This window comes from Ostrea edulis, chromosome 6 (genome assembly GCF_947568905.1).
Source record: "Ostrea edulis chromosome 6, xbOstEdul1.1, whole genome shotgun sequence".
Classification (NCBI taxonomy): Eukaryota; Metazoa; Mollusca; class Bivalvia; order Ostreida; family Ostreidae; genus Ostrea; species Ostrea edulis.
In genome coordinates, this window is record NC_079169.1 from 3,370,390 (window position 1) to 3,395,215 (window position 24,826).

Genomic DNA, 24,826 nt, shown 5'->3' on the forward strand with positions numbered 1-24,826 from the left:
TGAGATATTAGTTTGTCGTTAATATTTATTTTCAATAAGATATGCAAGACTTAAATTACTGTATTTTATTTCTATGGCATTTTTCCGTCTCCTAAAAATTTAGAGATGTCACAATCTTCAAGTTTAAAGTGAAATAAAATGAATTTAGCAAAATAAGCTTTTCCTTCATCGAAACTAAACATGAATAAAACTTGCCTAAACAACCATGGATTTCATGACATGACTCAGGCAAACAGTCACACTTATTTCTACATCCATGTCCATAATATCCATCCGGGCAGTTATTTTCACAGGCCTCTCCAAATGAACCTAGACATGCTGTTTACACAAATAATACATTTTAGATATCTTAAAGGACATATCTCATGTTTTCAAAGTATACAATATTACATGCATTTTGTCTTCTTTATGCTTATAGTAATTAATTCTAATAGTTCGTTCGCCGAAATTTTGCGATAATTAACCACAATACAGACTTAAATCTAAGCCCCGATTTCAAAAAGTCAAGTTAATTAGGTAGGTAGTCACGTGGTACAGTGACGTCACATGAGCCCTTCGGATTGTGAAAGTACTGCGAGATATTATTAAAAACTCAACTTTTAGGGGCCTAATTAATTTACCATGGGCAACATTTAAATCGATGTTGATAAATTGTCCGAGTTTTATATGTGTTCGCCACCAGTGCACACATATAACGATGTAAATACCCAAATAGAGCGAGTAAAGTGTGTATGAAATCGGCAAAATTGTGAGCAAATAATGTTTATATGGGTCGCTGTCTACAAACTGTTTGGGGATGTTATTCCTTTATACATCTGTAATTGGCGCTGTTTTTCTAAAATAAACAGTGCAATCATTATTTATTTTTGGATTAGACAAATCATGATACGTTAAATTGTTGACAACAGGCCCTATGCCAAGCTATTGTCACACGTGCATTTCGGAAAGAAAGAAAAAGACAACACACACACACAAATCAATAAAAATATTCAAATTTAAAGTGGTAATCACATTATTTTATTTTGATAAAGCAATCTTATTACTATTTTTGAATTGTGATCTGCACGTCTTTAGGAAGTACGAAGTGGGAGCACGGCGTTATAGCCTACTGACGCACTCAAGATGCTACGAGTTCAATAAAGACAATTTTATAATTCAATTTAAAGTTAGGAAATACAATATTCTATTATTTGTATAATTAAAAGTTCAATTATTTTGTATCTTTATGTTTTGTTGTTGTAAATCTACCAGTTGATAGAAGTTGCATTGTATCGTCGATATATGTTGTTACAAGGTGAAGGTCAGTTGATCCGAGTTTATATTGAATTTGAAGAGCAAAACAGAATGTATGCTATAGGCCTACCAGTGCTTATAGCTTCGATATATCCATTTTCTCGCAGTTTATCAGGGTCTCTGTCCAAGCGATGTTTGAAAAGGTGACTAGGTGTGTTTTTTAAGGTAAAGTTCTTGCTCCAAGAAAAAAATTATCCACGTCTTTTTTCTCGTACCTTCCTTCGAAAAATTGAAAAATACTCAATCTAAATCCTTTCTACCGACAACTAGTACACCTGAGCACGGCACAAAACATCTTAATGCATTATTATTTACAAGCCGTTAACGTGACAATTGGTTTTTTGTCGATTAAATCTAATCTGTTTATGAAATGGCTAATATATGTTTTCAAACCCGAGGACGCATATGACGTCACACAAAATGGCGGGTAAACTAGCGAAAGAAAATATGCATATCGCAGGATTTGAATTTCATCGCTTTCAAACTCGAAAACTACGCAAAATATTTCATTTAAAACACATTTAAAGTAGTTTTCGGCATAAAAAGAGTTAATTTTGCTGAAAAAATGAAAAAGTTTAGAAACATGCGTTGTGTCCTTTAATACATAATAACTTTATATAGTTCATCCCCTCAACTCAGGCAAAAACTATTAATGTAATAAAGCTCAGGTGAGTTAACAACAAAATAACACATCAGAGAAGTCATATGGAAATGTGTTGACACGGTGAAGAATTGTTATCACAGTGAGAAAGTGTTAACACAATACTGTAGCGTTACATGTAACACAAACAACAAGTGTAAAACCAATAGAGAATATGTTACAACAATAGGGAAGATTTAATGCATTTAAATAGTTTCAATCAAATGGACAGGTGTTACCACAATAGAGAGAAATGTTAAGATAACAAATAAGTGCAAACGTAATAAACGGAATAGAGACGTTTTAGAAAAATGGAGACGTTCACGTACACTTTTCTTTTAATTTTTGCGTTGTAAACATTTTTGTTATCGGCTTTATTGCACAATTTTGACCGTATACAATATGTATTTAAATTACTCAAATTCAACAGAAAATCTGAAATAACAAAACGTAACCTTTCTTCGATACAATGAATAATCATTCCCGTTTTAAAAACAACATACAATGTATATATAGTAATGTGTTAAACTGCTATACAACTTTTTAGAAAATGTTGATGACGAATCAGCCCTAAAACTCAAGATGTAATACAGCTAATTTCAGAAAATCTCCTACAGGTACAATTACACATAAAACCGCTGTAATAACAACGAATACGTACGTTCACATCTTCCTGAAACATTTCTGTAATCATAGCAACATCTCAGCTTCCCTGCCGATCTTGTTTGTAAAAAGACAATTTATTAGTGACGTGTCATGAAACCGGTATATATTATCACAATTCCTAAAATGTCTTGGTGTATCTACGTGTATTTGATTAGAATACAATTATAATATCACGTGTCTTTTACAAAATATAAAATATATTAAAATGCTACTTACTCATCGAAACAATAGCCGTGTCCTGTTCTATTTGCTGCAAGGATGAAAAATTCTTTTGTGCACAAATAGAAATACCATGTCTTTAAAAACTTCATCACATACATTCTCATAGAAAAAACTCTCAAACTATTACCCGAGTAATGTTTTCCCGTGCTTTTTACAAATATTTCCTTTTATGTAATATGAAAATAAAGTATTTTCTGGTGTCAGTTCATAAATCAGTACTCTTGTGTAGTACCCACAACGTATCTCAGCTGATGGATCTATAACTTCCTGAACAGGTGGCAGTGAACATGATTTTTTGCAGTGTCAGATCTAAACATTCGGGTGTAACCCGTCGACAGGAGGTGCATACTCCTCCTAGGTACATCATACCACCTCTAGTGTGTCTAGGGACCCGTGTGTGTCCATCTCTTTATTTTGTATTGCTTATAGGAGTTATGAGATTGATCACGTGCACTATTCGTTATCTTCATCTTTCATGTATAATCTTTCTCTGAATTAGACAAAAAGAGAATTGTAATGGATTTCGTTGTAAGCTGAAAAAACAAGATCAGGCCACAGGAGTTGAAAGCTTTGATATTTCCCAGCGTGACTATAAGATTTCCAGGACGTTTTTTTTTCACTTTAAACTTAAAGGTACATCAACAAGCGATTATGTCTGCATGTACATCATATTCGCTCAATTTCTTTTTTAATTTGTTCTTTTGAAAGTTCAAATAGGAAGTCAAGGAAACTACATACATCAAATCCTCAATACCAGATTGTAGACTGAATTCTGTAATTATGAATGTTGCTCATAAAAGGTGAATATAACGAACAGTGATCAATTTCATAACCCCTATAAGTAATATAAAATAGAGTTGGACAAACACGGACCCCTGGATACAGGAGTTATGAGATTGATCATTGTTCGTTATCTTCACCCTTCTTTTACACTATTAACTTGGTAAGTTGGGAACGTTATCTCTTCATTGCTTCATCATGTATGATGCATCCACTTTGATTGTAGAAATATAAAAGAAAAGGAAAAACTTACAACTAAGTTGATGTCACGGGGTTGCCAAAATTGTCGTTCAAAATCAGCATTTCACATATGTTATGGTCATCATATTGATATAATTTACCAATACAATCTATCATTGGGTCAAATGCTGTCTGACATATTTCATACACATTAAAGCAGTTATTTACACACTGGTATGGTGTTTTTGACCGGTCGACATGGGATGTTTACTCCACATATGCATATGGTTCAAACTTGGCATACCCAGAGGTACGTGTTTGCCATACTCGTAATGTATTTTGATAGGAGAGTGTAAAACACACATAATATCAAGAAAGGTTACATACAACCGTTTGACAAGCAGATTTACACACATACAGCTTAAAGCTTAATAGTGGTTGTGAATAACGACGAATTATTATTGAGATACAATTCCGTACAGCACATTGCTTTTCTAGGAAGGTCTTAGCTAGGCTGCTTTCACTGCTAATACTGTGTTCGTGTGTGCCTGCGATGTTTGCACATGCGTTGCTCACTCCACATGCTCACATCAAAAGAACATCTATTTGCAAGGTGTAAACTACAAAATCCAGGCCTGTTCATCAGAAAACTCTATCAAATATAAATTTGAAGATTTCAAAACAAAATAATTTATTATACATTATATTGTACATATAATGTAAATCATAGAAAATGTATGAGGTAATAATCGAGGTTGTCGTACACATGTATGGAAAAAACAATCTCACATGGATGTCTCCCATGAATATAAAGCATCACATGGATATAATAATCACGTATTAGACACATCAAAACAGATGTGTGAGCTATCTAACCTATTCTGTTTAATAAATTAGAAGTGATACAAGAATTAGATACGTTACATGAGGAAATGTTTTGGTTCTAGCTGATAAAGCTTATGATAACATTGTCTTTATTTGTAATGCTAATCATTACAACTGCATTTTAATGGAACTTTGCACATTTGGTAATCTTATTCATACTCTCAACTTCCTTTTCAAAAGATGAAATTCTTCAAAGCCACGTTTTAGCTTTAAACACATTTGGTATTGTAATCAATGGGACAAATGGCATGAATTACTCTACTTATCCTGGTTTCCTAAACTTCATAAAAACCCTACAGAGATACATTGCTGGATCTATCAAATGCTCTACCGAACCCCATATTTCATCTTAACGGAAATATTCACTACTGTGAAGGAAAAACGTCAAACGTATTGTGAAACAATATGTGCCAGAGATGGTGCAAATCAAATCTGAATTCTAAGATATTCTTTTAAAAACTATCAGTAAATTTGAAATCACCATGATTTTCTCAAATGAATATCAAAACGTATAACTTCAACACTTTATACACCCATTCCCCACCATATCCTAGGCTTTTGACATCAAAGACAGGGCGTATTTTGATAAAAATGAAAAGAGGATATATCCATATCTTGTGATCAGTCATCCAAAACATTACCTTGTTAATCACCATTCTGATTCTACATACAAGTAGTTGATATTAAAACGATACTGGAGTTCCTCATTGACAATACCTACGTAATGTTTGGTGATGAGTTCTTCCAACAATCTGTTGGAATTCCCATGGACACAAACTGTGCTTCTTTATAATCTGACCAGTTTTTATATTCTGTCGAGGCAGAATATATTTTAAAAAGCATCTAACCGAGAACAAAACATTTCTTGCTAGCCTTCAACTACACATTCAAATATATCAAACACGTTTTATCTATTTGTATTATTACTCAATTACCAATATGTGTCGACTCTATATAGCCCCGGGAACTCGAAATAAGACACAAGGGAGACTTCCACACATGCTTCATACTTTGAGATTTTATTGAACCTATATTTAACAGGAAACTAACTACTAAACTTTATGACAAACTGCATGACTTTGCTTTCTTCGTAAACTTTCCATATTTATGTAGCAGTACTTCATTTTCACCTGTATGTGGTATCACTCGACTGATATGTTCATGGGTTTATAGTTACCATACTCTTACTTTTGTATTCGTTATAGGAATTATGAAAATGATAACTTTTCCTTATTTGCACCATTTTATGGGTAATGCCTGTACTACACATTCACAATGGTGATAATGTTGTGAGAATATTTGATCCTATGTTTTGCAATACAGTGCTGCAATAACACTCAGAATCTATTATTACCAAAACTCTGCATACAATTCCGATATATGTTTTGTATTTGAGGAAATTAGAATAAAATTGAATGAGGAAGATTTTAAAAAGTATTTGAATGCACTTAAAATGTACTTTAGAAAAGTCGATAGTTATATTTAGACAGAGTTGTTGTGATTTGACGACGGAAAGAAAATAGTTGAAATACTAAAGGGGCAGACAAAAATGTCCTCACATGCTTCTCCATTTGACACAATATCGGTTATGCTCTCGCTGGCTGTTTAATTGGTATTTATGTTTATAAGACGATATTGATGATTTTAAATTTTCTCATATTTCCTGCATTCATGCACCAACCTGTAAGACAAATATGAGACAAATAATTATTTGTGTTCCTGTGGACTCCAAACTCTTATTGTTTTCATTATTCTGTAAATTATAAATTTGGAATGCAAGAAAAAAAACTTTGACATTAAAACTGTTGTGATGAATTCGATGTCTTTTATTGTTTATATATGGCGGTGTAATATCGATTATCCGTTTTCTCCGATTTGTATTGTATAGTTTAAAATAATTGTGCGGTCGTCATCCATTCTGGATGAGCCCTATATCCCGATCACGCAAATGAAATCACCCGCAGCCAAAATCTGCGTATTTAAAAAAAATAGGTCTGTAATGTTGTACATTCAATCACGAATTACTGATATGTAAATCACTGTTAGACTTATGAGTACATTCTATAATTAGTTTACGTATATAAGCATTTATGATTATTCTAGACAATTTATTAGCTGTTAGCTAATTGTTTCTAGTAAATATTCATCCCGTCATATTCAAATTTGCTCGGCATTTCATGATGTTACAGTGGTTTCAACAGTTTCGTTGAAAGTCAGCATTTCGCAAATTGTTTGGTCTTCATTACGATCTAGTGTTCCAATACAACCTATCATTATGTCAAATCTTATCTGATGTAAAACTTATACGGTACCAATTTTGATGCACCAAATGCGCATTTCGACAAATAATGTCTCTTCAGTGATGCTCAACCGAAATGTTTGAAATCCGAAATAACTATGAAGTTTTAGAGCTAAATATAGCCAAAAACAGCGTGCCAAAGAAGTGGAACCAAATTCGTCCAAGGAAAAGAGCTATGCATGAGGAAGATAATCCTTAATTTTGAAAGGAATTTCTAAATTTTATAACAGCAATTAAATATACATCCGTATTTTCAAGCTAGTAGCGAAGTACTGATACATTTTATACCGATTGTTAGACCATTGGTGACACGCTGATTTTGGCAGCGAGTGATTTCGTTTGCGTGATCGGGATTTAGGCCTCACATAGGTTTTGACTGGACAATAGGGGATGTTTACTCCTCCTAGGCACTTGATCCCACTTCTGATGTGTCGAGGGGTCCGTGTTTGCCCAACTATCTATTTTGTATTGCTGATAGGAGTTATGTTTTCTTTCACTTTGCTCAGCCGAACATAAATTATTTCCTGTTCTATTATCAAAATGAAAATAAAGATATATTTAGGTGGCGACAATATTAGTTAATTTTATTCACATATGTACAAAATAGCAAGCGATTATTTCAATCCATAGACAGGCAACCCGGAATGGAAGCTGCAGTTGACAAAGTATGTCGTTCGAGGGGAAACCAGGATTTCCGGACACTAACTTGAAAAAAATGTATCTGAAAAGAAAATTCATTCACAATAAATTAATACGGTTTGAAGGAAACTTACTGGTCGTAGCTAAATTGTCGAATGATATTCAAAATTCGAACCTGATGGACAAATAACTGCGAATAATAAAGTCACTTATCCTCTTCGTGTTAGGTAACACATAAAGCTTCCAACAGCGTCCGCCAACCAGTTCTGTCCTTTGCTTTTCTTTCTAATTCACCCCAACTGTATCCCAACTCTTTCATCTCCCTTTCAAGCGTCCTCCTCCATGTACCCTTTGACCTTCCTGGTTTCTTCTTGCCAGCCGGTGTCCACCTCAATGCTCTTTTTACATGCCTGGTGTTATCCATTCTTAGTATATGTTCTGTACATACCCACCTTCTCTTCTTAATTTCATCATTGGTGTTGTTGATTCCTGTTCTTTCTGTGAGTTCGATGTTCGATACTCTGTCCATTTGATGTCCATGATCTTCCGTAGTAGCCTGCCTTCTACTCCTCTCATTTTTGCATTTGTGTTCTTTGTTGCAACTTTTCCATTATGCCCCTCTTCACCACACCTGAAGCAGACTTCGGAGCCTTTAAAATTTGTTTGGCCATGGCCAAATCGCTGACATTTAAGACAACGCAGCGGATTTGGTACAAACATTTCTATTTTCATCTGGTAAAACCCGACTTTGATATTTGTTGGACTATTGACATTCTAAAAGTTAATAAATAAGTATTTGTTGGTTCAATATTCTCATTCCCTTTTTTGTAAACCTTTTGACATTGATCACTCCCTGGGGTTCCAATTCTCTTTGGATTTCCTGTTCAGGAATGTCATCCAGGTCGTGATGTCTGTCAAAAAGGATGCCTTTACTTTGATTTAATCCATAGTGGGATTTACCAATGACACTTATACCTGCTAGGTCTTTCAAGCTCAGCAAGGAAGTAGAATGGGTTTTTTTAAAACTTCTATAAGAAGAGCTCCAAATTTCAACTTCTTGACGGATTTTGGAGTTCCAGTTATTCCTTGTATACCTTGTTGTATAACAAAAGGTGACACCTTTGTTAAAGGTTTTGTCTGCTTGTCTGATATTTCTGCTTCAAGTGTGATAAAACGGGGCCAGTGCTCGGTAACAGGGGTAATCTGCTCATCATTTAGAGTGGTCTCTAAAACTTTTGAGAAACAACGATTAAGAAAAGAATACTTGAGTATGTAAAATTCAATTAGTATATCTATATTTTGAAATAACTAATAGGGAAACACTTATGTGAAAAAAAAACAATGACCTGAATCATCATGGTTAAGAAAACTTAGTATGCATTGTCAATTACGCAATAATGTTAGTGATTTCATTTAAAATTTATACCATCATGGGTCAAGAAAACTTATTATTATGCATTATACATTGAAAACATTTCTCGCTGTGGCCTTCAATTAGAGATTTAGATATATTGATGACGTTTTGTCTATTAACAATAATAACTTTCATTCATATGATTTGATATATCCCTGTGAGCTTGAAATAAAGGACACCACAGAGTCGTCCACTTCTGCTGCATGTTGCATGCTTAGATATTTTATTGAAAGTAAACATTAACGGCAAATTGACAACTCAACTGTATGACAAACGGAATGATTTCAGATTCTCCATCGTCAACTTCCCATAGCTATGTAGCAGTATTCCATTATCACCTGCATATGGTGTTTATATATCTCAACTGATTCGATATGCAAGAGCTTGATCTGCGTATACTCAGTTTTTAAATCGAGGTAAGCTACTGACAAACAAGATGCTGACACATGGGATCCAACAGTCTCCTTTTACGTCAGCATTTTGCAAATTCGATGGTCATTATAACGATCTAGTTCGTCAATACACCCTATCATTGGGTCAAATGCTATCTGACGTGTTTCATACCGATTGATAAGCCTGAAAGTTTCAATGAATTTACTCGAAATTTTGTTCTTGGCACACTGATTTTGACTGCGAATAACTCCGTTTACCTGATCAGGATATATGGCTCAAGGCGGGTGTGACCGGTCGACAGGGGATGCTTACTCCTCCTAGGCACCTGATCCCACCTCTGGTGTGTCCAGGGGTCCGTGTTTGACCAACTATCTATTTTGTATTGCTTGTAGGAGTTATGAAATTGATCACTGTTCGATATATTCACCTTTCATCAGTCTTATATATGAAGCAACATATATCAATTGTAATGAACTCTCATTTACTTTCTACATGTTCTAAACATAATGTACAAAGAAGGAATGCGATTCTTTAGAATATGGTTAGACCTTAAACATGCCTCTTTCAATAGAATTACTATTCATCATTCAATAAATTTTCAGCTTGCAGGTCATGGTTTGCTACATTATAAATATATATTTAGGGGGATTCCAAAACTGGGTGCCACAAGATAACTGAAAAAATTGTTAGATGTGGCGAAAAACAGATTAAAAAATAAATAAATAAATCCAATATATTTTTGAGCTATTTTCATAATGGTATACTATAAGTTGAGCATTCAGATATACATATATTGTTGAAAGAATCTTTACATGCTATAGAAAGCAATTGGAAATAAGAGGTGAAGATGACAAACATGATCAATCTCATGATTCCTTTAATGAATACAAATTAGAGAGACAAACACGATCCTTGTAAGTACCAGAGGTGGAATCACGTACCCAGGGGGAGTAAGCATTCTCTGTCGACTGGTCACACCGGCCATGAGCCCTATATTTTGTTAGGTAAACGGAGTTATCCGTAATCAGAATTAGTATGCTAAGAGCGCTCTAACAATTGGTATGAAACACCAGACAGCATTTGACCCAATGATAGGTTGTTATCTTCATTTTACTTTTTCGCCCATCTGATCTACTTCTGACCAACGCCCTTAGATTCACTCAGACACAGGGGTATCAAATGACTATTCAATGTGCACATATCTACAAGTCAAAATTAGTGGTTACCTTTATTCAGCTGTCAATTGGCATAGATGATTGTGGCAAACCAACAACTCGACTTTATGACAACCTTTATCTTCTTCATCCTATGCTTACATCGCAATATTCCATTATTACCAGCAAGCTCTGAGGAAAGCTACTAACAAAAACCTTGATGCTACACAGCTTTCAACAATCTCATTGGAAACAAACATTTTGCAAATTCTATGGTCATTCTAATTCTGTAATTTGCACACACAATCTTCCATTAGGTATCTAACGTATTTCATACTAATCTGTACACCTTTTTTTACACACCGAGTTTGTCTACGGATTACTCATGGCGAATGTGACCGGTCCACAGGTAATGTTTACTCTTCCTAGGCACCCCCAAATTCGCGAAGAGACGTAAAACAAACATCATGATTATGACTACGGGTGTTTCCAAAGGTCTGTGTGTGCCCTAGTCCCAAAGTCCAATTCTTTTTGGCATTTATGAGACACTCTTCGTTATCATCGATTTTTCACTGAATAATTTTTCTTTCAAATAAATCAACATGCTAAAATTCTATATTTATTGATATACATGTACATATCAAACAAGTATTCTATAATTGTTCACGGAACAAGAAAAAACATACATTTCTTAACTAAATATGTATCTCTATTAAAAGGGGTCACTTCTCTTTAGATGTCATTGCTGGTTCCCACAGGCGACACTTCAATACAGGTGTGATTTAAATACAATTCAAAATAGAAAGCCGATATCACACATGTACAATCACAATAATTATATGAAAAAGGATATGCAATTATATAAATATATCGAGCAGATTCACAAATAGCAAGCAATTTCTGGATACTTGACATACATTGTTAATAACATTATGAAGTACTAATAAGTTCCTAGCCATTTGCTTAAAATATTGTTGTCATTTACTATCAAGCTTTTCACTATTTCAACAATACTGCGTATCAGATTGTAATTCCATTCAATTAATTTCAAATAGGTTGTGATTTGGTTTCTATGATTGGCTACAAACACCTTCATGAATTATCTTCACCTTTCACAAATAACTCAGATAATTCTGTTCTTTGCATTTCATTAACAAATATTCATTCGTATAAATCTAGAGTCGACATCACCAATATGTGTAAAGTGACACAATGTTTGATATATTCATAACACTGAAGACCGATACTGATTCTTTACCATGCCAACGCCTATCGCATAGTCACATCCGAAAGACATGCAACTTCTTATGTCAGTCCACTGGCAACATGACAGTCACAACATATGTTAAACCGATCCCAGTAACTCAGTACTTAGATCATTAGCTTTGTGACCGGAAGGTTGATATTGTCAGGTCATTGTTTAAGTCTTCCTTATGTCACGCCCCCATCAAACCTAAGGCATAAAATAGAAAGTGCTTGTTTCTTTTTGTTTGATATCCCGTCGAGAATATTTCTCTCAATTTGAAGCGTCACCAGCTGTAGGAGAAGTACCCCAAATTTAGACTTATGCTTAGCGATCAGGGCCGTATCAATTAGGGTTCTTTTGTTTGCCAACACCTGTCGTGATACTGGACCTCCGTATTTAAGATCATATCCGAAATACCCAAGATTTTCAATTTAATCACTACCTATATCTATTTATTTGCTTTGACCGATCATGGCATGAGGGGGAATTAGATTTACGACATCCAGGTTACAAAGCAAACAATTTACCACTCAGATACCACAACCGTTGCAATATGACTGGTAACGTAGAACAAAAGTAAAACCGGTTTCATTGATATCTATGAAAATATTTGCACGTGCGACCAAATGAAGTAATACGCTATTTTTGGGACGATAGTACCATATAGCGAGACAAATAAACTGACAGACAAGAAAGCTAAGATTGAATTAAATGTTTACATTTACGGCTGAAATGTGCATCTTCCAATGAATAAAAATACAAAATGAATGTTCATTAAATTTACTTTTTTCACATGTGAATTCATTAATTAGTTATCCCTCACTACGGAGCAAATTACGAGTCCATAATTACGACGACTTACATATGTAGCTGTTTGTTACTGGCCATGTCATAGCCTCGAAATGAGGGAAATAAAGATTTGGCATTGGGAATGGCACCGTCTGTTGGTACCAGTTATAAAAGGAAAACAACACAATGAACCGTTTCCCAGTTTGACGTTTCACCCAGAAATATGGTTCTAGAGTTATTTTTCGGGAAGTCTTGCTTTGTATTTAGACTTCCCAGTACTTGTATCTTACAACGATTTGTCCTAATTAGTATTTATGATTTTAAATTCTCTCAAATTCTATTTCATAAATTTTCTAAAATACCTCGTTTTTCTTCAAATTTAATATGATTCCACGTTATTGTTGTCATTTACAAACCAATATCGAATTTGTATGCACCTTATTGAAAGAATAGATTCTGAATTCCTTTGCAGTGGGCTGATATCCAAACTTTTATATTACTTTCGTTTGATTTTCTTGAAGTGTCACCTTCGAATCAAGTATAAAGTTTTGACATACAAAATGGTGTGATGGATTCCATTTTTATATTGGATATACATTGTGATTGAGACTAGAGTGTCATCAAAATTCATTGAATGACACCCCCCCCCCCCAAAGCAACCAAACGTCTCTACCAAACACTAGAATCTCTGTCTTCAAATTGTTCAAATCATCTGGTATTAGGAATGGGTTTTCTTAAAAAGTAATAGTCAAGCAATCTTATCTAAGTACTAGAATGTAAAATAAGAACATGTTTTCTCTGAAGCTCACTCACTTGAACAACATTTTCAACAAGGTCAGACGCATTTTCGTCATGAAGGATGCACCTGGGATTCAACAATGTTGCTAAATATGGGTTCGCAAATAGCAGTCTCCTCGGGTTTCTGATTTTCCTCTTATATACTGTACGAACGACGTTTATACAATGACCGCAGTTTTAGTTCTGCGCTAATTTCATCTTCCTAATCATGTAAATTGTTGCTGATAACTATTGACATATTGCTACTCTTCCTCAGAAAGGTTTCAGTGCTTTCATATCGATATTATGGTTTCAGTTTTATCTTGCTATAATTGCTACTGAAAGCAGACACTGACGGCTGATTGTGATGTCCAAGAAAGTCTAAGTGGTCGTAGTTTTCAGAATGCCTATTGAATCGTCCATATGTGTCTTGTGAATGGGATCTTGAACGAGTTACAGGTTTTGTTTTCTTAGCTTCAAGTCGAAGTGATTTAGAGCGTACATGTCTTCCAGATTCCACTGATGGTGTGTTACATTCCCGTTGCCGTTGTGATTCACCTGGACTATTGCCAGAATGTTCATCCTCTGAAACACACAAAATCACTGGAAATAATTCATGGAAATATAATTGACAATGAAGGCGTATATTCATAGGAAAAATTTATTTTCTTTGAAATGTTAGATTACACTGCGACTATTTTCAAAATTATAATATAGAGATTATGTTTTCCAAACAGTTGCAATCATTAAAGGATAAAGATATGACAAAGCACATCCTTTACTGTGGGCTTAATTTGGTTGAGTATTATAGTGTATATATATACATATTTCTAATTAGAAAAGATGTGTAGCTTCTGGTATCCACAGACGTATTCAGAAAATGGTATATTCTAAAAATAGGGGTAGAACAAAAGGTGCATGCATTCATGTCTGTTGAAAATGCTTACTTGTGAAAAAAATGTACCTTTCATGGTAACTTTCATCGTTTTATTCGATCTTCGTTTCCTGCACATTTCAAATTGAAAAAGAAATTTGCTAACATGTACAAATCGTCAAGTAATATATATTACGTTCAGATCCGATATATATAGTAAATTGTTTAAGGGCCATATGTAGAACGCTCAATCCAGCATAGTAAAATAAACTGTTATGATAATTCCTGATAATACACGTTTAGATTCAACTTTAAACAGCCACAAGTCAATACCTGTCTTAATCATACTGACAAGGATTAACGACAGGTGCGCGACATAATTATGTGCTCTACAATTCTTTAAAAATCCTAAAATGAGGAAATTCGAAATCATAATAAAATAGTATACCTTTTTAAATGTTTATATACATGTACACTGTAATTAAGTCAAAGTCATATCTAATATTGAATATCACACTGAGTTGTATATTTAACCCTGCTACACTGTACTCTTGGATATCCTTGTGTATGTCATATACTGTTATTTCTGTTTTGAAGAGGCTATGAATAGATGCTTTCTTCCGCTGGAAATTCATTATTGTATTTCTTTGAATTAATTGTAAATAAATGAGTTTTACTTACCAGCTGCACATTAAATATATAAAAAACCAAAATGCTGAAGTTCCAATGATCGATCCCACGACCACGAAAGCTAAATGTTTTGTCTTGTTTTCCTGAGTCCGATTATTCACATCGACTGTATGTTTTGAAAAACATAACATCTTACATATGTATATTTTCTTTTAATATTTGCCTTTCGATGTAAACATTTCAGACATGATCTTGATAATTTTCTATTTCAAATTGCAGATCTACACACATGTATACATGCTTTCTTTTGTATTATACATGTATGCTGAAGTACTTTCATTCATTCTATTTAAAATCTCATCACATATCAATTAATTATAGTAAAATTTACTAGGCGTTTAAGTGTCATAGAGCACTTTGTCAGTATATTTTTATTGATATCAAATCATACTAAATTCATATTAGTTTCAAAAAATGTGATATGCATACCACTATCTTTAAGCTTGCAACCGGAAATATTATCACACCAATGCGTACCACTGCTACAGTTACACTTTTCAAGACAATTAATGCCGAAGAATCCAAAAGGACAGGGCTCACTGCAGTTTTCTCCAAAAGATCCAGTCATATGAATACAGGCTGAAAACCAATACAGAAATTCCTATATCTGTTATTCATTTTACCAGTTGTGTTATAATAGGAAACCTTTGTCAATGTATTTTACTTTACATATAGTAGGAGGAATATAACGTATATCAAGATATTGTCTTTAATTTCAGGAGAACGTTTTTGTAAAATTTTAATGCAGTCTTATATTCATATCTCCAGATATGATTAAAAAGATATATTAGAAAGAAAATATTGATTACGGTTTTATTTGCAGAACAAAACATTGATATATACATGTACGTGATACGAAACATGCCTGTATTTATTTTTGTGTGACATTTAAAGTAACAATGGAACAAAACCAGTGACAAAATGATCTCAGTACATCATTACACAAGGAAACTAATGACGCACATATACAATATGCATAAATATTAAAGTAAACTATGTTGGATTGATTGATTGATTGATGTTTTCCGCACAGTCAACAATTTTTTCAGTTATCTGGTGGCGGCCAGTTTTTATTGGTGGAAGGGAGAACCCAGATACAATGTACCTGGGAAGAGACCACCGACCTTCCGCAAATAATGTGGGAAACTTTCTCACTTACCGGCGCGAGTGGGATTCGAACCCGTGCCGATCAAAGGTGTGAAGCCATGTGATTTTGAGCACGATGCTCTAACCACTCGACCACGGAGCCCCCTCTCCCCCTCAAGTGATTTGAATTAAAAGCCCTTGAAAATGGATCACCTATAAAGAGACGTCTCGAGCGTAAGATAAAGTGTCATCAACTTAGACCTATACTATGTACTTAAGGTCAGTTAGCAGCAAAGATTCTGTATCATACCAACACCCAAGAGAGAAAGGGCATCGCATCAAAGGTACGTTGTAGCAGTACTTTTATTGAGCATACATATGTTAATCACCTGTATATTATAGGTCCAGGGTAGAGGTAGTGATAGGGCTGCGCAATCATTGCCTGATAGATCGATCTTGTATTGGCGTCGATACCCAACACTTTGACAAAGTTAAGTCTTCATTACGACCGTACTACGATGATTCTACTCAAAGGCGCTCTTGACACTCTTTCAATACAAACTCAGATCTGACAGCGGCCGATTTTACGACATTTATACTGCGTTACCTTCACGACATACAAGATCATATTACAATGTAACATATCACTAGAAGTCTATTCGACGATATTAGTATGCTGTTGCCGATCATAGAACGCTTGTAGTTTGTTATGAACATAGAAGGATCGTAGTGGGAACGTGGTAGAATTTTAGTTAAAATGAATAAGTTAACGACTGCACTGTGTTTTGTTCTACGACCATACCTTTCTATCGCGTTCTTAATACAAATTTATCTCGCTTTTTGTTTGACATGGTCTCGTTATGCTTGTTTTAACCTGTACAACATATGCATGGTGATAGAGTAGATATTTGCTATCATGAAGATCTTATCCCTATCATACTACTATTTTTAGTCAATCCGCGGGCTGGTTAATTATGATACGAAACATTTTGAGCCATCGCTTGCGTCCAGAGGATTCTGGGATGTAAAATAGAAGTAATACATTCCAGATAACTTCGTGGTCAGTGAAATATGAACCTATAAATACTCTAAGCACGTCCCTGTTGTGGGTCATTAACATTAATTTACTACTAGAACGCTATAAGCTTGATGAAGATGTTTACCAATGGAAGGCATGTGTTTACATTTCATATGTAACACCCTTTTCACAAATATTTAAGTTTTGATTTCTTAATACTTTGAAACTGGACTAATTGTATCATTACATTAGTTCTTTTTAGATTCCAGTATATCCAGATAGTTACGTATCGGTGCAATCAGATTAATTAATAACAAGGAAATACGAATCTGGAAATTTAAGTTTTTACTTCTTGAGCAAACGCAGTAGCTTATGGTGCTTTCACCGATGTCCGTGACTTGAGCGTTTTCTCGTCGTTTTGCAGCTGGTCAGTGAACGTCTCTGTGAATTAATATTGTATGAATATCAATTGTTAGGACGTTCTTTACACACTGATTTTGACTGGATTATTTTGATTACCTAATTGACATACAGAGCTCACGGCGGATGACCTCGGATGAGTAAGCATCCCCTGTCAATCTGTCTCATCCGCCGTGATCTATGTATTTCAATCAGGTAATCCCAAGGTATCCGTGTTTGCCTAACTGTTAAATTTATATTCCTTATTGGAATTATGAGATTAATCGTTGTGTGTTGTCTTCAACTTTCCGTACTCTGTTTCGTTTTGTGAAAACAACAAACCCGCTGAAGATTGCCATATCGTTACAATATGTAAGTTGGTTTGGTAATTTGACAAGAATACTACTGTTTATAGCAATGTGTTGTCAGTGCTACAATTATGTAAGAATGCTGATTCCCATCACTAGAAAAGATTCTGATCCTTATGTTAATTTATCCAGGGTACTTGTCTGGTCGGGATCCGGGCTAGAATAGGTTCTGAATACCCCCTGATTGCCATAAAAGGCGACTAAATAGTGCGGTCCTTCGGATGAGATTGCAAAAACCGAGGTCCCATGTTACAGCAGGTGTCGCACGATAAAGATCCCTCCCCTCAAAGGCCGTTAGCGCCGAGCATAGATTTAAATTGTGCAGCCATTCACCGTCTATGGTGACGTCTCCATATCAATGAAATGTTCTCGAGAGAGACGTTAAACAATATGCAATCAATCAATCAAATTAAGGTACTTATTTTGTTTAGCTTGATTATTATTTGTTTATCAATAACAGTATCATGATCTTATCTGCACCACTGTTAGCCATCACAGAGTGGTGCATTCTCAGTATAAGATTAATTAATACCTGCAAAGTATTCTCTAAATGCAAGTGTATATTTTTGTTTGGAGTTTTCCCAAGTAAAGAAAAATGTAAAGATCTCACAATCTTGGAAGTTTCAAGTGAAGTCAAATGAATTTAGCACCGTGTGCTTTTTCGTTCATTCAAATTACTAACGAATAAAACTTACCTAAACAACCAAGAACTTTGTGGCATGATTCAGTTGACAAACATTCACATTTCGTTTTACATCCATGTCCATAATATCCATCGGGGCAGGTTCTATTACAGTCCACTCCAAATGACCCTAGACACGCTGTGTACAAATCATTGAGATATGTAATGCAAAACAACTTTTTTATATTTCATCTGCTAAACTCAAGCAATAATGATATAAATGTAACGTAGGCAAATTTTCTTAGTGAAAAATACATCGAACAAATAGCAATAGCAGATCGTAGAAACATCATGAACTTCCCATATTTGTATAGCAATATACCATCATTACCTGTATCAAATGTGAAGTTAACGAACAGTTATCAATCTCATAACTCCTATAACCAATATCAAATAGAGAGTTATGCAATCACGGACCCCTGGATATACCAGAGGTGGGATCATATGGTGTTTATATCTCTCAATTGATTCGATACACAAGCGTTTGTTCTGTGTATGGTCAGTTTTTAAATCGAAGTAGGTTACTGACAAACGAGTTGATGGTACAGTGGTTTCAACAGTAAATATTTCGCAAATACTATGGTCGTTATAGCGATCTAGTTTACCAATACAACCTAGCATTGGCTCAAATGCTGTGTGACGTATTATGAAATTAATTGCTGTTCACTTTTTTCGCCTTTCAAAGCGATTGTTAGACCTTTCTTGGCATACTGATTTCGACTACGTATACCTCGGTTTACCTGATCAAGATGTAGGACTCGAGGCAGGTGCGCCCGGTCTACAGGGGATACTTATTCCTCCTAGGCACCTGATCACACCTCTAGTGTGTTCAGGGGTCCGTGTTTGCCCAACTCTCTATTTTGTATTGGTTATAGGAGTTATGAAATTGATCACTATTCGTTATCTTCACCCTTCATGAATATTTGGCTTCACATATCATACCTTCGTTCGGTCAGTTTTCTTGGCACTGATGAGCATGTTGAAATCGCAGGAGGTATCTAGATAGGATACTTCGATGTGAAGAGAAATATGCCGTGTTATTTAATGATTTTAAAGTTATCGTAGAAATATCTGGGTACAGGCGTAAATAAGGCGTCCACAGGACATTACAACAGGTGGACTGTAGGCGACCACCAGCGTCGTCGATGTCTTTACTACAATATTTATTCGATTGTTCTCGTGTCAACCGAAAACGTCAACCGATTTACGTCATAGTGTACCGTAATATTTCAACACACGGCTACGGGGTCCATTGTCTTATTGATACAACAGAAATTAATATATGTATATAGATATTCATACAAATATGTATACGAAAAAAAATATATAACAATATGGACCTTCTAGTGTTTGTAAATGAAATTTATTGACACAAACAGAATTACAGTAGATGTAATTAGCACAAATACAAGGGAGTCAATAATAAAAGAACTAATTATTTATTATTATCATTGATATACTGAAAATAAATTGTAAAAGAATGTTACCGAAATACTTTACATTAGTACCTCATTGTTTCAGTTATATTTATCTTTTAGATTTCATCAGCAAATACTCAAAACCATAACATTTATAACAAAATCAGAAATAATGTAAAACTTATACGTTACCAATTTTGATGCACCAGATGTGCATTTCGAGAAATGATATCTCTTCAGTGATGCTCAACAGCAATATTTGAAATCCGAAATCCGAAATAACGATAAACTGATTGAAATAGATGTAAATATATCAATGATACTAGTTCCTGCAGTCAAACTTGATGCATACATTTTTTAAAATTATTATCCTATATATTATGTAAAATATTGCTAAGAATTATTAAAGTATATTGTAAGAACGGAACTCAGTTTTAAACCAAACTATCATACTTAATTAAGTTTGAGTGTTTGTAGAATGGAGGAAGTGTCTGATAATGGAAAAAGGTTTCCCTGATACATTTTATGTAAGAAGGAACTAAACTTAATGACAGGAAGAAATTTGAAAGTGTTGAAATAAGCAAGTTTTCATGGTGGATGCCAAACCACAGATGTATTGTACGATAAATCAACTCATATTTAGAACATGTATGTTCATATGATACCTGTATATTTATGTTACATGTATTGTTAAGGTCTTATGCTTTCTTTACATTTACAAAGCCTTAGAAATCAGTACCTGGCAACACGCTTTTTTAATTCAACCGAAATGTTAATGCACCGTGAAATTAACAACTTAATCGATAAATTCTTATTTCTACCTATGTGAAAATTAGGTTATATTGGCAATTCCACCAGACTTTGTTTGCACACAAACCAAATATATACGAGGAGTTCTATTAGCTGTACTAAGATAAAACTTTTTATAAATGAATTCATTTCATAAATGTTATGAGTTATAATGATAATAAGGCAGTTTGAAATACAGAGATATATACCATTGTAATAACTGATCCGGATAGGAAAATAAAGAAATTGAATAATAAATGGAACATATTTTACTTGATGATAAAATCACAAGAACATTTCTCTTAACCTGATGTGAAATAGATTATCTTCATATGATTAAATTCAATGTTCATGTGTTATTCTCTACATATACCGTTACTTTCATAACCGAGTCCCTTCCCACTCCACACACACACACACACACACACACACACACACACACACACACACACACACACACACACACACACATATATATATATATATATATATATATATATATATATATAATACATCATAAATGTAGCTCCCAAAAACATGTAAAACACAAAATTTTATACAGCAATTACAATTCATGTGCAAAAATTAAATTTAGAAACATCGGATAAAAAATATTTACTCTCCCTCTCCAAAATTGTACATGCAGTAACATATCTCTGAAATAACAACACCACTGTTCGAAGCCCGGCTGTTATTGTTTTTCGGGTGTTTACTTGTACATGTGGGATAATAATCGAGATCATTTGAGTTGATATCAAATAGTCCGTATTAATTTTGATACACCCTGTAGGTCGGGTCTACGTGACTTTAGCGGCTAGACGGTACAAGTTAATTTGCATGCACTACGTCACACTCGGTACTCCCTGTGATCGAACCCATTCATTACACTTTTTCCAACCGAAGCAGCAACGTGGGTCTTGTATTAGAGGCGGAAACCAAGCATGTGGCCGAAGTTTTTTCACCCTTTTTTTGGATGTATTCCCTACACATAGCTTTTTGACAATTTTTTCCTGCATTAGGAATGCCACCTAAAAAACGAGCAACGACCCAGAGATCCCCGGCTAGGGGGGTCGGGATGAAACGTAATCGTCGGACAACAGCTCAATTCCGGGAACGAAGTCCAAATCACACGGTCACACCTTGGACGGATCGACTAGCCCCTGCAGAGGGGCAGCCACAGCCCCCTGAGGAGGTCCCTCGATTCCCAATCGATAATACATGTACACCGGATAACCCGGGTGAGTCTTGCAATTTTTTGTTGAACCAAGCGGCATATTTACCCTTGGCTTTACCTTGTCAAATTACATCTACATGCGATGATATCGGCAGTCATGTCCCGCTTAAACTCAAGCAAAAAATATGGGAGGGGGATTTATTGATCTGTCTGTCCTACTCAAATCTGCTACGGAATTGGAGAAATTTGAGTCCCACAGGGATTTACAACTTGTCAATGGCAAGCTGTGCGTAGTCAAGCGCCAACTTAACTCCTGTTTGAGCATAGAAAAGTGGACATCAGCCTTCATGATTTACATGAGCATTGTACTTCAACATAGTCAAACGGCCCAAGAAATGCTTAAGTACATGCGAGATATAAGGCTTGCAGCTAATCGTTCACAAAATTGGCAAAAGTATGACGACCAATTCCGACTCCGTAAGGCCTCCAACCCTGCTATGTCTTGGGGCAAAATTCACAGCGAATTCTGGTTGATGTACATAAACAACCAATCAAATTTCTCTCATCCCTAGAAGGTGTCAAGCGGTTTATAGGTGTCTCAATATATCAAGACTTCCTATATCTTTCGTGCTTTAACATCAGTATGTCGCTCGCCTTTTTTTTTTAATCATGTCTTATTTTGGGGGGGCATTTTTACGGTTTGCGCAGTCAGTAAGTTTTGTCATCGTCGATTCTACAAGTTTCTCAAAACCAGCTAGGTCAAGCGTTCGTATTTTCACATAGGTCCAAGACCAACCAAACCGGCAAACCCCTAGTTTGTCAAATTATCTGCCCAACACTACTAATTAAGGCATATTTATAGCCCTCCTCCCATTACTTATATATTGCTCTTTTCATGCGGATGGCAATCCTACGACACGTTTTCAGTACCTAGAAGATATGCCCATAGTTGCATGATAAAAATTCATGGCTAACCAGGTTGGAGGTTTGTACATTGGACACAACCATGCCATCAAGGCTACTGAGATTGAGTTGTTCCGAACAGATGGCACTCGTCTGTATGTCGGTCCTGGGAAATCAATTATTTCTCAACAATATCAGCGGCCTTGGAATTTTTTCTTTTTTTTTTTCTTTTTCTTCAAATGTCAAGGTTTTTCTTACCCGCCGCACAAGTAATTTATCATTTCGTGCTTGTTGCTGTTTGTCAATTGTGCGTTTACTGTAATTTTTGTGCAACTCCAGTTTCAAGTACTGTGGTTTGGTTAAATGACTTATTCTTATTCATGTAATTCTTTATTGTATTTTGAGTTTCACTCAGTTTTTAATCCTACAAGTTTTTTTGGGGGACATTGTTCCCGAACTGGGGAGTCGGTAATGGTATGTGATGACTGTTTCTGCTCCAAAACCTGGTTGTTTCCCCCACGTGCTTCTAAAGCAGGGGGCAATTTACAATACTAAAAGTCGTACAAGTTAAAACAAGTAAACTAATAGTGGGACCACCACCGGGGACGGTTGGGCCCACATCCACCTCACTTCAGTGAGGGGATGATACAGTCTGATGCATGTTTGGGGCTTATGTTCAACATGATAATGTACATACCAGGTAGCACTGCAGGAGACAGGGTGAGAAGGGCGAGTCTCGCTTACATCCTTAGAACGCTGGTGTCCGTTCAGGTCTGGGCACTGAATGTTTTACTCGGGTCCCCCAGTGTACCCCTTACAAGTTAAGTTAAACTGGCTCACTAGGCGACTCTCCAGTTACCCCACAAAATTTTCACATGCGGCCGATATTGTCCATTTCAGTATATTCCGAATGTGTCATTGCTGTTATATGAATAAATTGGTAAACGTTGCTTGTGTCTGTTATTCACTGCAATGAGTCATGGACTGTTATTACAGCCAGTTTTTTTAATTTTATCTATCAGGCGGATTCTTTAATTAATAACATGAAAATCGGCAAACTTATAAACGATTGTTGATTGAAGTGATCAATATGCAACATGGCTACATGTAATTTTAAAACGCATATACAATTGTTTGAAATCTCTTCAGTGGTGCTCAAGCTGAAATATTGGAAATCCGAAATAGTAATAAACTTGTTAGAACTTAAAAAACAATCTGAGACTAACGTTAGTGTCGAACCCTGCTTCCTCGATTAAAAAAATAATCATACGAAGAACAAGTTCATGCGTTTTGAATCAGTTGGGATGAATACACATTATATGCATGTGGTAATGGAATATTGCTACATAATTATGGGAAGTTGACGATGGAGAAGCTAAAATCACTCGGATCCCGTTTATTATAAAGTTGAGTTGGTAGTTGAAACACGTAGACGGCTTGTAAATCCGTCTTATTGCAGTTTTGATTCATTTATCTACATTGGTAAAATGTCAAACAAAAAAACCCAAGAAATAGCAATACATAACTTGCCTTTGATGCAGTTCATGTCTTAAAAACTACATGTATTTACACACTTGTTAAATTGCTATACAAGTTTGTACAAAATGCTGTCGTCTAATCACTTCTAAAACTATAGACGCAATAGAGCAATATCCTACTACAAATAGACACGAAATCCCAACTGCTCTAATAATAACGATTACGTAAAAACAACGAATACGTACGTTCACAGCGCCCTGAAACATTTCTGTAATCCGTGCAACATTTCGTCTTTCCTGTAATACTTATATACGAAAAGACATTTTATTATTACCATGTCAAATGTCTTGGTGAATCTATATGTATCTACATAAAATACAGTTATATATTTTTTCTACAATAAGAATATCTAAATGCTACTTACGGATCGGGACAATGGAAGCCGTGGTTTAGATTCGCTGAAAGGCTGACAATTCCTTTTAAGCTTAAATAAAAATACCATGTCTTTAAAAAATTCATTGCATACATTTTCAAAGAAATTAGTAATCATAAGCTTTTTCTGAGCAATA

The 24,826-nt window shown here is 35.1% G+C and overlaps 1 protein-coding gene and 1 long non-coding RNA gene across 2 annotated transcripts; both read right to left on the bottom strand.

Moving 5' to 3' along the window:
- Positions 1-200: 200 nt before the first annotated feature.
- On the bottom strand, positions 201-2,905 carry LOC130047061 (uncharacterized). The gene is made up of 3 exons (XR_008796131.1): positions 2,816-2,905; positions 2,595-2,653; positions 201-318 (listed from the first exon to the last, which is right to left on the bottom strand). It is a non-coding gene; the product is annotated as an uncharacterized LOC130047061 (long non-coding RNA).
- An 8,266-nt stretch (positions 2,906-11,171) lies between these two features.
- On the bottom strand, positions 11,172-24,555 carry LOC130047062 (uncharacterized). Its single transcript, XM_056141260.1, has 6 exons — positions 24,503-24,555; positions 18,508-18,633; positions 15,371-15,520; positions 14,933-15,047; positions 14,342-14,382; positions 11,172-13,962 (listed from the first exon to the last, which is right to left on the bottom strand). Exons 3-6 carry the CDS (start codon positions 15,507-15,509, stop codon positions 13,682-13,684), a joined length of 576 nt encoding a protein of 191 aa, XP_055997235.1. The 5' UTR covers positions 15,510-15,520; positions 18,508-18,633; positions 24,503-24,555; the 3' UTR covers positions 11,172-13,681.
- Between the last annotated feature and the right edge of the window lie 271 nt (positions 24,556-24,826).

Coding starts and splice junctions, on each gene's coding strand:
- LOC130047062 (XM_056141260.1), bottom strand. CDS start 15,509: ATGACTGGATCTTTTGGAGAAAACTGCAGTGAGCCCTGTCCTTTTGGA. Junction 15,048..15,370: donor TTGCAAGCTTAAAGATAGTG/GTATGCATATCA, acceptor CAAAACATACAG/TCGATGTGAATAATCGGACT. Junction 13,963..14,341: donor GATGAAAGTTACCATGAAAG/GTACATTTTTTT, acceptor TGTGTGTTTCAG/AGGATGAACATTCTGGCAAT.